Source organism: Vitis riparia, chromosome 1 (assembly GCF_004353265.1).
Source record: "Vitis riparia cultivar Riparia Gloire de Montpellier isolate 1030 chromosome 1, EGFV_Vit.rip_1.0, whole genome shotgun sequence".
Lineage (NCBI taxonomy): Eukaryota > Viridiplantae > Streptophyta > Magnoliopsida > Vitales > Vitaceae > Vitis > Vitis riparia.
The window spans coordinates 18327031-18340509 of NC_048431.1; the positions used below are offsets into that span (position 1 = coordinate 18327031).

General features: G+C 34.4%; 1 protein-coding gene and 1 long non-coding RNA gene across 4 annotated transcripts; both read right to left on the bottom strand.

Annotated features, from left to right (window-relative positions):
• Window positions 1–197: 197 nt before the first annotated feature.
• LOC117922740 (anamorsin homolog) lies at window positions 198–9595 on the bottom strand. Of its 3 annotated transcripts, none has more exons than XM_034840951.1 (9): window positions 9482–9595; window positions 9134–9240; window positions 4747–4894; window positions 1912–2078; window positions 1738–1839; window positions 1307–1466; window positions 1067–1203; window positions 625–699; window positions 198–538 (listed from the first exon to the last, which is right to left on the bottom strand). In XM_034840951.1, exons 2-9 carry the CDS (start codon window positions 9134–9136, stop codon window positions 500–502), a joined length of 831 nt encoding a protein of 276 aa, XP_034696842.1. In that variant the 5' UTR covers window positions 9137–9240; window positions 9482–9595; the 3' UTR covers window positions 198–499. The 3 variants fall into 3 exon arrangements, with proteins under 3 accessions (XP_034696842.1, XP_034696853.1, XP_034696848.1); XM_034840962.1 differs by having other exon boundaries at window positions 9487–9573; XM_034840957.1 differs by lacking the exons at window positions 9134–9240; window positions 9482–9595 and adding an exon at window positions 6309–6422.
• A 1688-nt stretch (window positions 9596–11283) lies between these two features.
• LOC117924626 lies at window positions 11284–11819 on the bottom strand. The gene is made up of 2 exons (XR_004652834.1): window positions 11521–11819; window positions 11284–11427 (listed from the first exon to the last, which is right to left on the bottom strand). It is a non-coding gene; the product is annotated as an uncharacterized LOC117924626 (long non-coding RNA).
• Between the last annotated feature and the right edge of the window lie 1660 nt (window positions 11820–13479).

Consider the following 13479-nt stretch of genomic DNA (forward strand, 5'->3'; position numbering starts at 1 on the left):
AGTCAAAAGCAAGAGTTGCTCTCTGCTTCTTCACGGTGAAGGGGGCAACCTCATACCGTCATCTCACACTAAGAGACTTCACATTGTGATGGGGTGAGTTGACAAACATATGTTCCATTTTCATTTGGTCCCAAAAAAAAAAAAGACTAAATAAACAAATTAGTAATAATAGCATCTTAATCTCATACAAGGTAAGGTAAGATAAAAGGGGAGCAACCAACCAAACCTCGAGTACTCCAAAATATAAGTCTTTTATTCATCATCAAATCCTTCCGGATTCAGAGGCCACATACTTCAGCAAAATTCCTTTTCCCTTCATCGGCAGTGTTTGACACAAACACCACACTGCATCTTGTGTTTGTTTTTCATCAGAATCTAATTGTAATGTTCATGACATCCAACAAACTTAAAATAAACACAACGTAACTTCTGTTAATCATCCAGTAACCAGAATTCAATTATTATTATGGTGACAAAGCCAGCTTTTCCCTCAATGTTTTTAAATGTCAGCCACAAGAAAGTTTCCTGATAGTGACACCTGACAAACAAAGAAAAATGGTTTAGTTTCTATGTTTCATTCATGACTGATTAATTATGTAAAATATAAAACCCTGCCTTCATTACCTTATCCCCCAGTTTGAATGGAGGAAGACCCTTGTAAGGGCATGTACCGCACCGGAAGGCATCTCCTAATCCACACTGCAGGATGTAAAATAAAACATTTAGAACTTTTTTTTTTTTTATTTATCAGAATAGACCATTTAGAACACAGGAAAGGGAAAAAATGATTTGATAAATCCATAGCTAAATTGTATAGAAAAACAAGCAAAAGAATATGCACTTTGTAATGCCAATGTAGAGCAGCCTGCCAAGGCAAAAGGCGACCTCCAGATATTGCCTACTATACAGCAGAAGTCAAACAAAACACTATACTAAATGGGATCAGGTCATTCCTTTACCTTGCTATCTATCTTATCAAATTGCCAACCAATTCAAACATGATCCAAACACTCAAAAAGAGAATCAGTATTTATCTACAGAGAACACAAGTTATGATCGGACATACACTTCCACATGCTGACTGAGGATTGTTCAATTGATCCATAGTCAGACCTAATTTCTCCACTTTCTCCTCTTCCTCGGCCCTCCCACAAGTGCAATTTTTGCAAGCTTTCCTTGTGCTTCCAACTTCACAATCACCATCTGCAAAAGCATCTTTGTTTAATCTATGATGCACAACAGCCAATAAATGCAAAACAGAAGGTTCATATAAAAAAAAAATGGTTTTGGGATCCTGTTATCTTACCAACTGGCAGCTGAGGTTTCTTCAAGTCTTCTTCAGTTAGGAGGCTATCTTCATCAATCAGATCCATATCATCATCAATTTGAAACTTGGGTAAACTTTTTTCAGCCTTCTTGATTGAAAATGATGAACCAATCTTCCAGGAAGGCTTCTTAGCCTTAATCTATACAAAATAGAAAAGGAGGAGGGAAAAAACACACATTCAATTGTGTAATTTCAAACATCACATAGTGGTCTTTAAAACAAAATAGGATGACAATATGCACATGATCCAAAAACTATAACACTTCAACAGAGACCAAAAGGTTCAACCCAAAATGTTTACTGCACAAATTTGAATCATTCATAAAGCTTCCTCATTTTAACCTATCCTAAAATAAACAGTAGGTCAAAATTAGGAAAGTGAATAATTACTAATCAAGACTAGAACTTACCCCAAAAGACTGAGCACCTTCAGATGGGACAACTGGTTTCAGCTGAATAGCTTGTGCTTCTAAAAACCCTGCCATCAATAATTTGCGCTCAAGAGAGGTTTCCTGCAAGAAGACCGAGTTAAGTCTCTTACTACAACAGAGATTTCACCAACTTGCAAATTGTACAATTATTACCCCATCCTTTATCCCTGCAACAGATTGCGAAGTTTTCTGAATTAATACTGTCCCACCAGGCTTCAAAACTCTTGAGATTTCTGCCAGCAACTTATCACAAGGAAATTCAAGTGATCTACAAATAGAGATGACAATATCCAAGGAAGATGACTCCACTGGCAGCTGACCTGTGGTTAGAGTAACATTAAAAGGACTCACAAGCATAAGCACAAGCATAGGCACAAGCATAGGCATAATAAGCATACAGCTGAAAATAAAAAACTGCAGATTGCTGTTTTCGATGTTAGCAAGCAAACAAATCTTATCATGAAAATTGACTAAAGATTTTTCTAAGCACAAGGCTTCTAATGACCAAATTTAATGCATAAGTCCTCATTTTTTTGGTTAGTACACAAACAGCTAATAATGATTACTAAACTAAGATGAATGATCATTTACCTTAAAAATTAATAATCGAAATGATTTGGACCAACTGTTCATGATTTGAAAAGATTTTTTTTTTTTTTTTGATAGGTGAATATGCTTTGAAAAGATGAGACCACAAATAGTGTCTTTCAGCAATTAGAATGACAAATAACTAAATCGTTACAGAATGGTATACCATTGAAAGCAACAGCATACATTTACGATCTCCTAGACAATTAACAAGAATGTCTCAACTATTTCCCTCAAATCTTACTGAAAAATAAAAGTAAAATGCTGCCAAGTGGCTACAGCAAGAATGCTGAAGAAGAAAGTGGTGGTGCCACATCTGTGCCAGTTCCCATGCCAGATTGGGCATTGCCTGCTTCGTTTGATTCTGATAATCCCACCCACAGGTATTGTTATCTTGATTCCTCCTATTAGTGGCTTGTGAGATCTATTCTAGAAACTCATGGTTGGGATCATGGTCGGTTATGAAGGCATAAATGTAGAAAGAATGCTTTGAGACATGATACCCATACCTTTTTCATGCCAGATTACAAAGGATGAGAAGGATGTCAGTCTCCGAATGAAAATAGATGGTTCAGTAAAGCATGGAGAAGGGCAAAGCAACTCCAGTGGGCTTTGATATGCAGACAGTTGGTATGGACATCCATATGGTCTATCCAGCAAGACCAGGTTTAGTAACTTATAGGAAAAATAAGGCGACAGCTGGTAACAGTTAGATTAAAACTTGAAAGGGAAATTGATTGTTAACTGAAAAGTGAATTTTGTAAGAATATTTAGAGATTAAAGGGAAAAGATAAGAGCTTTTAAAAAGGACATGTTCACTTCCAATTTATTTTTAATTGAATTTTCATTTATTATGTTGTATCCCAATACCCATGCCCACTTTTTGGATCCATGTTAGCCAAGTCCCCATATCCTAAAATTTGAGTTGTGAAGGATCAAATGCCTAGATATGTACCCACAGCCGTCACTCATACCTAAACTCATGCAACATAGACTATTGGTGTCATTATGGTCTGCAGTGATCTTGCCTATGGTGGTAGTTTGGAAGCCACCCTAAGGGAAAAAGGTCATCCTCTAGGTCGTTCATTATCAACTCCTTCGCTCTCTAACATAGATTCGCATGGAGATTTTTCTATTCAATGATCCCTGTTGGAAGGTTCACAAACATGATTGGACATGTCAAATTTGAATAACAGGGGGGCAGGACAAGCCAATGTCTGCTTGAATAGCTCAAAACGGCTTCAGATAACTTTAATTGGTCCCATTCCTCTACTAAGAAAGCAAGCTACCTGGTTATCCTCAAGAAGGACAGTTTGAGCAATGATGAAAATTAGGTTAGATATGCTTCAACACCTGTGTTGTAATTGGAGAAAACTTCTAAAGAAGCCATCTCTGCATGGCCTGCAACAAATGTGAGTGAAATGAAGCTGCAGTTTTCCCCTTTTTCACATCCCAGCCATTTCTTAGCTACAGTCATTAGGTGTTAAATATTTGCATTTTGTAGTTTCAGTTCTCTTAGAAGCTAAATGGTTAATGCTAAACCAAATATTGCTTGTTATTCAGAAAGAAAGAAGAAAAAAAAAAATTAAGTATGAACATGGTGTGGAGAGAGAAACAGAGAGAATAAAAAAAACAGATCAATTTATATGTATAAAATACCAAAAAAAAGTGTAGACTTAAAAGATCAATTACATGCATAAAATACCCAAAAAAAAACAGGATGAGTAAAGGTACTAAGCATAAACTTGTGTGAAAATATGCAACAGCTTCCAACTTAATTTGATGGCAACTAGAGCATATAGAAGGAACAGTGAAGAAAAACAGTGAATCTAATTACTATCCATTTCAAATTTAGGCAACACAGCAACCATATGACAGCTATGAATAAATATTTACTACATATATATTTTGATGGCAACTGGCAACAACATGTATTAGAAGGAAGAATGATGAAAAATAGCAAGTCTGATACTATTCCATTTCAAACATCTCTTTAGCATATTACTTAGGAAGTAAACTGCTAGGGTGCTTCCTCCGAAACCTTTAGTTTGGAGGTGCATGCAGAAAACAGGTCAAGTTTAGCACTTCCCCACACCAGGGCTTCCACCATGTAACATATTAACTAAAATTTCATGACATAGGTAAGATTGAAAAGATTCAAAATGAATGTGGTTCTTCATTTTTTTTTATTTTATGGTGTATAATTATTTATTTCATTATTTTGCTTATCACCATCTAGCAATATAAACACAGAGGTTACATATGACATCATTAAGATTGAAAAGATTCAAAATGTGTAATTTTCCTTTTTTTCATAGGCAAATTAAGAGTATATATGGAATAAGGCACCCAGTAACAGCATGCAAGGATGAAATCAAAATGAAAGGAAGATGAAGTTACTTAGGGAAGATGCTTGAGTAATAATTAGTGGATCACACTGATCAACCCCTGCATTATCAAGCTTCCTCACTGCATCTAAAACTGTACTAATGGACAAAACTTCATGATCTGTGAGGGCCAATGTGCTATTTTGCAACATTTTGGTATCCTACAACAATGCCAAACAGAACAATTCAGATGGCATCCATCAAAATATTAAATTATTTGTCATGTAAAATATATCCATGTAAACAAGAAAGCAAGGTATGCTTATTCTTTGTCATGCAAAATTTATCTACATAAACAAGAAAGCATGGTATTGTCATACATAGTGCAGACATTGTGGCATACAAAATGGATAATTGATACAAGATGGCCAAAGACGAAGCAGAAGAACGCATGATGCATACACATTGTGATATACAAAATGGATAATTCAACTTGTATTATTCCATATTAATTAGGATTGCCACATCAATTTGCTAACTTTCCTTGACCTCTCCTCTCAACTACAAATCCTCTTGTGTTTTTCAATTCTTTGATCCCTCATAACTAAAAATCATAATGCTTTGGTTTATAAGAGATTATGGTGTTGTTCTTGATAAATTTAATTGATTTGCAGATCCCATGTATGCTTGATTCCCAGAATATTATTTGAACATGATAGAATTAAAGCTAGCTACTAACCAGAATATGGCTCCTTTTCATGCAAAGGCAGAATATTGGGCAATAAAAAATACAACATATGAGCTGACTTGGTCAAAATCCTTTTTGTAAAAAATTGGCAAACCAGATTCGACTCCGCTCTATTATGACTTTTTTTTTCCTGATAAGTAATCAAACAACCATACATATTGCTAGTAATTCTGCTTTTTCATGACAGGAAAAATTATGTTGGAGTAGATTGTTATTTCATTCACTCACAAATAGAGTTGAAGGAAATTGTTACTTTATTTTTTCATGGATGAGAACCAACTGACTGATATCTGTACCAAAGCCTTCCAAAAGAACCCTTTGATTCTATTTGCAACAAGTTGAGAATTGCTAATATCTAATCTCCAGTTTTAGGGGGAGTGTTGAGATTGTAGGAGAGATTATAAGATAGTATTGCAGGAAAAAGTGCAGAAGAAATTGCAGGAATGTTTTGATATATTTCCTGTTTTTCATACTATTATAGGCTTATAAATATTCTTGTAATTTCATTCAAAATAGACAAAATATGAGATGAATCTACTGCCAATAGGAAATAATGGGAACAGTAGTTAATGCTCCTTCCATGAATCCTACAATGATCAAAGCATCTTTGCAGATCATTTACCTTCATCTTCAGTGGCCTAATGATCATTGAATTACTTAGCATTTTCCCAGAAGAATCTTCCATTTGATACCCATCAACCAGTGTATCAGAGACTCAACTAGAGCAGCAACTTGAGGCTGGTTTGTGTTAGAAACTAACAGTGGCACTGCCGTAAGGGTGGAACAATGGGTTTGTGCAGGTCGTTTAATGTTGGTATGGTTGTGCTAGGATATGTATACTTAGTAGCAGTCAGTACTAATAGTTAGTAGTTGGGCTTGAGGTTTACCTTGAGTTTGGTTGGATTTTAACCCATCCACAAAACATTCCTGCTCTACTGCTGATCTAAGCTGCACCTCTCAATTGATCTCCCCCTTCATTTGAATGTGTTTACATCTCGCTTCTGTAGAAACATTTGCCTATAATGATGGAATACATGCCTAAAAAAACATATTTTTTTATCCCTTGTAGATAAGGAGCTCAACATAATTGAAATGACTGTTTATGGGGATGTGATTTGCCCAGGGAACCAGGACCGTTGTAGAACAATTGCTGAGATGCTTGGGCAATAGAAGTCCATGGCTTGCAAGTTGCCATTTAATGACGAGTCTCTATAGCAGACAATAATTGAACTTTTCCCGCATATTTACTTTGGACGAAATTGAACCAGGATTCCATTGAATTTGTCATTTCTGACTTATGGACACACAAGATATCTTGAATTACATTTTTTAATTGAGAAGTACATTTTGATGCATTTGATTTGCATTATTGTAATTGAAATTTCATCAAATACCTTTCATATCCTTTTCATTTGTTAATTTCACTCACCTCCCTTTCGACTAAAAATAAAGAAGGTGTTTGATGAAATTTCAAACTAATGGTAACTAAATATATTTAGCCCGAACCTCAGGGGAGGTGAGTGAAATCAACTCAAATTCAATTGCTTGCGAAAATTTAGTTGACAGCTACAGAAATTTACTCTGTGAAGCATTATGTGTCATGACTTGCCAATTGCTTACTTCATAAGCACCCTATTCTCATTAGTTCCATGGCGAGAGAATGAGTAATGCCATAAAGGGAACCCCATTGCCAAGTTCCATGGATCCAAGTAGAATGTACCTATCCTCGCCTATGCCCATCTCAATAACATGACTCCCATCTGAAACACATCAACTTTCATTTCCTACTCATCTAGATTTTGGGCTTGCTTCTCATCTGGTCCAACCCCTCACCTTAGGTCATGGTCAAAGAACCTTAGTTCATCTCTGAAATACTATTTTGGCAGAGATATGCTAATGGGTTACAACCAAGTATCAAGAAAAATGAGCAAATGGGAGACAACCATGAAAGCAGTCCATGGTATGTTGTGTTCTACATGCTACTCTGTTTAGATCCCTTTTTTGTCCTAGGAAAATAAAGGAAAGAGACATGAAATTGAAATACTGCATCTCAGTTTTTCATTATATGAGACCAAATAAAATGAGCATGCCTAATGTGACTATTTGGTTCAGTTTAAGCAAGCTCTTTCCCACTCATTTGTTGGGGAAAACCAGCATGTTTAGAAAATTAACACAGAAACTTCAATTTTTTTATCCATTTTCTCAACATCCAACTGGAGGGTTATTGCTTCTCTAATTTAGTTCATTTATTCCTCCTGATACTGATTACTGGTATGAATCGTCCTTTAAAAGAAGTCACTAAGTGAGAAATAAATCATATCAAATTCAAAACCTTAAGTACCCTGTAGGCTTTCCATAAGCACAAATTATCCAACAATCCAAAATATTCCTATGCTTGGAAATATGGCTTGTTTGATTTTGATAGGAACTATTATCAACCTCAAGCATGTAAACTTTGATTGAATGATTCAAATAGAAAGTTAAATACAGACATTTATGTACAAGCTACAAAACATTAAAGCTGATTTCAATACAACAAAGGAGAAAAAATGGAGCCTCTGAGTTTACTTTAGAATTCCTTGATTGGATGAACATTTTTTATGGGATGTGTTTTTGTTACTCTCTCCTACACATTGCTATTTTGGCACCTTTGTAAAACCCTTATGTACTTTGGTGTGTCTTCTTTTTCATTTGGCGCTACTAATAAATGACCTTTTACCTTGATATTTTGGTGTTCATATAGGCACATACATCTAATGACTAAAAATTCTTAAATATTCTCTAAAACACATTAAAACATTCCAAAACATAAACATCCAGCAGTTTCAAAATGCAAACCATCTAAGCTACCTAGTAATCGGGGCCAAGACTGCAGCATTGATAGGCTTGTGTGGTTTCAAAATTGATAAATTCATGAGAGTGCAGTTTCTCCACATATATTGAATAAATTTCAAGCTACATTAGTATAGAGTTATGCAAGAACAAATAGCAAACAAAACAAAGAGATAAGGCTTGGAATGCAAGTAGAATATGATTTAATCTCAAATTCTAAGGGTACGTTAGAGAAAAATAGCATAGGCAAGCCATAAAGATGATCCAGAATATGATGATGAGTTTCCAACATCACTTGGATCAGGTTATGAGAAAAAGCTCAATTGTTTTCAGTCCTGTGAAGGGTTTCCCATTCTAAATTAACAACAAAAAAAAAAAGGAAAAAATTGGGGAGATCAACAGAAATAACACAAAAAATAAATAAAGAAAGAAAAGTAATACGAAGATGAAAGATCGTAAAAATTGAAGCCTCAAGATTCAGTCACTCCTAAAATTTATGGAAATACTTTAAAACCATTTTCAATTGCAAGAACCCAATTCAGAATCTCGATTTTACGCTACATAATGGTGATAGGCTCAGAATTCATGAAATTCAAGGTTGGCTTCGAATTCCAGTCCCACAACCAAAATATTCTAATCTCATGAAATCAAAATTTTAAATGATTTGAGCTTCAAATACCAGATGAGCGTAGCAAATTTTGCTTCATAAAAATCATCATTTTTGTCCAAAACATTAAATACGAAAGAAAACAACAAAATGTTATAATGTAGGGTTTTAATTTCTTTCCACTTACAATAATTTCTCAGGAACCAAACGGAACAAAACGAAAACCCAAATCCCATTGGAAAAGAAACAGATCGATCCAAGAACTTGACTCACCATGTGGATCAAAAACCCTAGTGTTCGTTCGATCTTCGAAGAAACTAACAGAAAACCCCCCGAGTTCTGTAGCCGACTCTCTTTCTCTCTCTCTTTAGTCTTTTCACCTGCAAACAATACATATATATAAATATAAAAAAATAGAAACGTATGCGGGATGACGTGGACGAAGTGAATGCCAGGACGGCACCAGAAGGACCAAAAAATTGGTTACGTGGACACTAAGGTTAAAGGACGACTCGTGGCGATTTAGTGATCTGTGTGAGCTTCGCCGTGTTGCACATTAGGAGACCCCGTGAGAGTGGTCCAAAATGACACGTGTCATGCAAGATGGTGACGAGAAACTACCGGACCTTGGCCGGAGTGGTGGGCGCGTAGCCACGTGGAGGTGGCGACAGGTTGCACTTTGCGGGAAAAAAAAAAATTCAAGAGGAAGAAAATTCCTATTCAAATATAAAAGATTGTAATTTCCCACTATTTTCTCAACATCCAAACGATGAAGTCGATTGATTGAATTGGGAATAGAGATTGGAACATAACGTGGAACACACAGATTGACCGAAACGCAGCGTTTGGAAAAGGAATGGTTGAACATTGTTGTGTCAACAGAGACCTGGGCTTCTTCGGCTGCAAGTAAACCCTAAGGCGGTGTGAGTTGACCCAGGTGGCAAAGGGCTGAGACTGGGCCGGCCCACTTTTGAACAATTCGATAGGTGATAGTGGGCTAATCCTGGTCCGGCCCAATTTTTAACCACTGGGCTGCAACTGCGTTGATCTCTCATCTTAAGCCGGCACAATCTTTGCCTTTCTCATTATGTTCTCAGTTTCTTTGAAGGATATAAACGTCTTGTAACCTATTTAACTCTTTTAGTAATTAAATCATCTTATTTAATAATTAGGTTAAATCTTATGCATGTCTATATGATTAATGTCTCAATCAAAAATATCTATGACTCAATTGATTTATTTAAAAACAAATTTAAAATAAGTCAAATATGGGTTAACTAGTTTAAAAATATAATTAAGTTAATAGTGAGATTATTATATCAATTAATTTGGGTTAAATTCGTATTATGTAGATTGACTCAAAAATTACCCATTTATTAAATGAATTATATAGATCAATACGAATTTGATTCAAACTCATTTATACCCAATCCAAACCCGTGAGAAGTATATTAAGATTCATGTCGTGTTTGCAAATCGTATCAAACTTTATCAACCCTATAGATGAAACCCCTAACAATGATCTAAACCCAACTTCCTTTATGTTTATAAGGGTTCTCTCTTCTTTTACTTTCTTTTTTTTCCTCTTTTGAGACTTATGTTTGGTTAGCAAGTGGTGGTGGTGGGTGTTAGGTGGCGTTTGTTTTTTTGGCTTAATTCTAAATAGAACTTATTTTTGGCTTAATACTAAATAATGATTAATAGTATTAAGTATTAAGTTGTTTGTTTTTTTAATATTTTATTTCTATTAAGTATTAAGTTGTTTGTTTTTTATATACTAAAAACCAATATCTTAATATTTTAATTTATTAAAAAAATACAATTTAACTTATTTCTAAAAAGTTCAAAATAATAAAATTGTTATAATAAATAATTTATCATTATCATTCTTACAAAAAATAATTAATATATTTATTTTTTATATAATTAAAATAAAATATTTAAACTTAATAATATGAAAAATAATGGATTGATAAAACCTAAATCAAATTAAAGAAAAAACATAACAATTCAAGTACATATTTTCAAATATCCGAAGACATCACATTTTATGCTAATATCTAAATATTGCATTTCTTACAATGGTAAAAAGCTAAAAATGACAAGTTAACTAAACACTTGAAAGAGTTCATTTGCGATTTGCTCTCGGAACCGTTGCATGAATTCTTGATCAGATGCTGCAAAAAAACTGCTTGTATTTGAGTTTTGATTTTGATTTGCATTGTCACTTTCCAATTCCACTTCATTGTCATATTCAGAAAATAATCTATCCGCAACTGAGATTTGTCGAAGAAAATTGTGAATGGAGAAGCATGTCATGACAATTTTTGTTTGAGTAGTAAACGAATAAAGTGTCATTCTCTTCAATATTGGGAAACGCGCCTTAACAACACCAAAAGCACGTTCAATGACATTTCTTAATCTTGCATGGCATTGGTTGAATATCTCCTCTTTTCCTACAGCTTTACCACCACTACGAAAATCACTCAACCAATAGCGCACATTACGATATGGTGCCATAAAACCTCGAGTGTGTGTGTATGCTGCATCTACTAAATAATATTTTTCTGAAAAAGAAAAAAAGAAAAAAAAGGATTGAGTTGATTATTATAATGAATAAATACAAATTATATTAAATAAAATGAAAATAAAATATTTACCTGATGGGGGCATTGGAAAATTATGATGGGGGCATTGGAAAATTATGTTGCAGGTTACGGATAGTTTCTGTCAAGACTCTTGAATCATGAGTTGTTCCTTCCCATCCAACAACAATAAACCTAAATATCATGTCAAAATCACAAACTGCCATAACATTTTGAAAACATTCTCCTCTCCCACGACCTCAATAAGATACTTGTTGATTAGTGGGAATACATGCATGGATAAGAGTTCCATCAATTGCACCAACAGCATCCTACATGGTAATAATTCTTTAAAATATAAATAATTATTTTTATATGAGAATAATACAAATATGATATGAATAATTAGAAATAAAAAATAATGTACCTTAAATTGGCTCTTATTTCTTAATTCACTAGGATTAAAACATAAAAATGGCTTCGAATTAACATCAACTACAACTAAAATTTATCCGTAAAAATGTTTAAGGATTGCATAGTCTGAAGTCATTTGTACGTCAACCCCATGTGCCTATTTCAACCAAAACCCAAATCAACAATCAATTGTTTCATGGCCACCAATGGATGGAGAAAGAAAAGAAAGAAAAAGAAAATTAATATTAATTCTCAATGTGCTCAGTTGTATTAAATACTATATTATATGCAAAAATTCCTAACTTGTCAGCAGTTAAATGGAAACTTCAGTTGGTTTGGTATGTCTAAATAGAAAAAGAAAATAATTTTTTCTAACAAAAATATTAAAAAGGATTCTATGTAAAGTGGGAGAAAGTGAAGGGGTGCTTTTGAGGGAAGTAGCAGCTCATAAATGGTGGAAAGAGAGAGCAAATGGTGGGGGCTGTGATTATGTAGGAAAGGAGAGCACAAATACAAAGAGGTGAGAAAAGGGTCTACTATGTATTCATAGTAGACTGTACCCAAAAGTAAGAAAACTTTGGATTTTGCTACTGCACATTAAATTCATCATATCCCTTTCAAGTTTCTGAGCATTTATATCATTTGACTGTGTAACAATTGCACAAGATCTGCACTCTCAAAATTTCAAAGCTTTATAGGGTCATAGCTAACAAGGTAGAGTTGTGTGTGTAGAGTGTAGAGAGGAGGCACAGGCAAAGGCAAAAACATGGAGGTGGTATTACACAAAAATCTGTCACCAAACACAAATAGTTTATCTAAATTCCTGAGAGTGATAAAAACATAAATCTTACAAAAAAAAAAAATGATATTATTATACAAACAATCTTGGTGTTTGGGTTACTGATTGAGCACCACAAACCAGCTCTTGTAAAAGCCTTTCACTTTATACACACGACAAACATTATCATTGAAAATGTATAGGCCATAAATAGATTAAACATGATAAGAAATACCATAAATTTTGCAAGTATAATCCAGCAAACAATTTCAATGCCCCTAATTATGATTTCTCATTTTCAATAGAAACCCCCAGTCACATAAGTTATACTCTGATAGGCCAATGTTTCTTGCCATCTGAACCATTTGATCTGATGTCCATTGTCTGTGTCATTGTTTCAACCTCTACATGACTTTTCTTTTCTTTTTCTTTTTTTTACTTTTATATGATAAGTTAAAGCCCATACAAATTCTAAAAGATAAAGACCCAGCAACCTTGGGGTGATTTAATCAGTTGCTCAAGTTTGTACAATCTTTACCATGTCAATATTCATCTTGGGAAAGATGGCAAAACCATAATTGTTCAACTTGTTAAACCATAATAGAATGAAGGATAAAATTCAGTTTAACATAGACTAGGAGATTGCATTACGACAGTTTAACATGCATTTTATTTTACCCACATGTTTTTCATCTGGTAACGACTCTTGGAGTATTAGAATTGGCTCTGTTTGTTAATGATCGATCAATCTCTACAGTGATCGATATAGACTCTGTTGGACATTCATAATGTGCCATGAAGCACTTCAGTATCTGAAGAAAGGGGGACCAGGGAAGAGCCCA

Coding starts and splice junctions, on each gene's coding strand:
- LOC117922740 (XM_034840951.1), bottom strand. Junction 1,204..1,306: donor GAAACCTCAGCTGCCAGTTG/GTAAGATAACAG, acceptor ATGCTTTTGCAG/ATGGTGATTGTGAAGTTGGA. Junction 539..624: donor CATTCAAACTGGGGGATAAG/GTAATGAAGGCA, acceptor TTTGTTTGTCAG/GTGTCACTATCAGGAAACTT.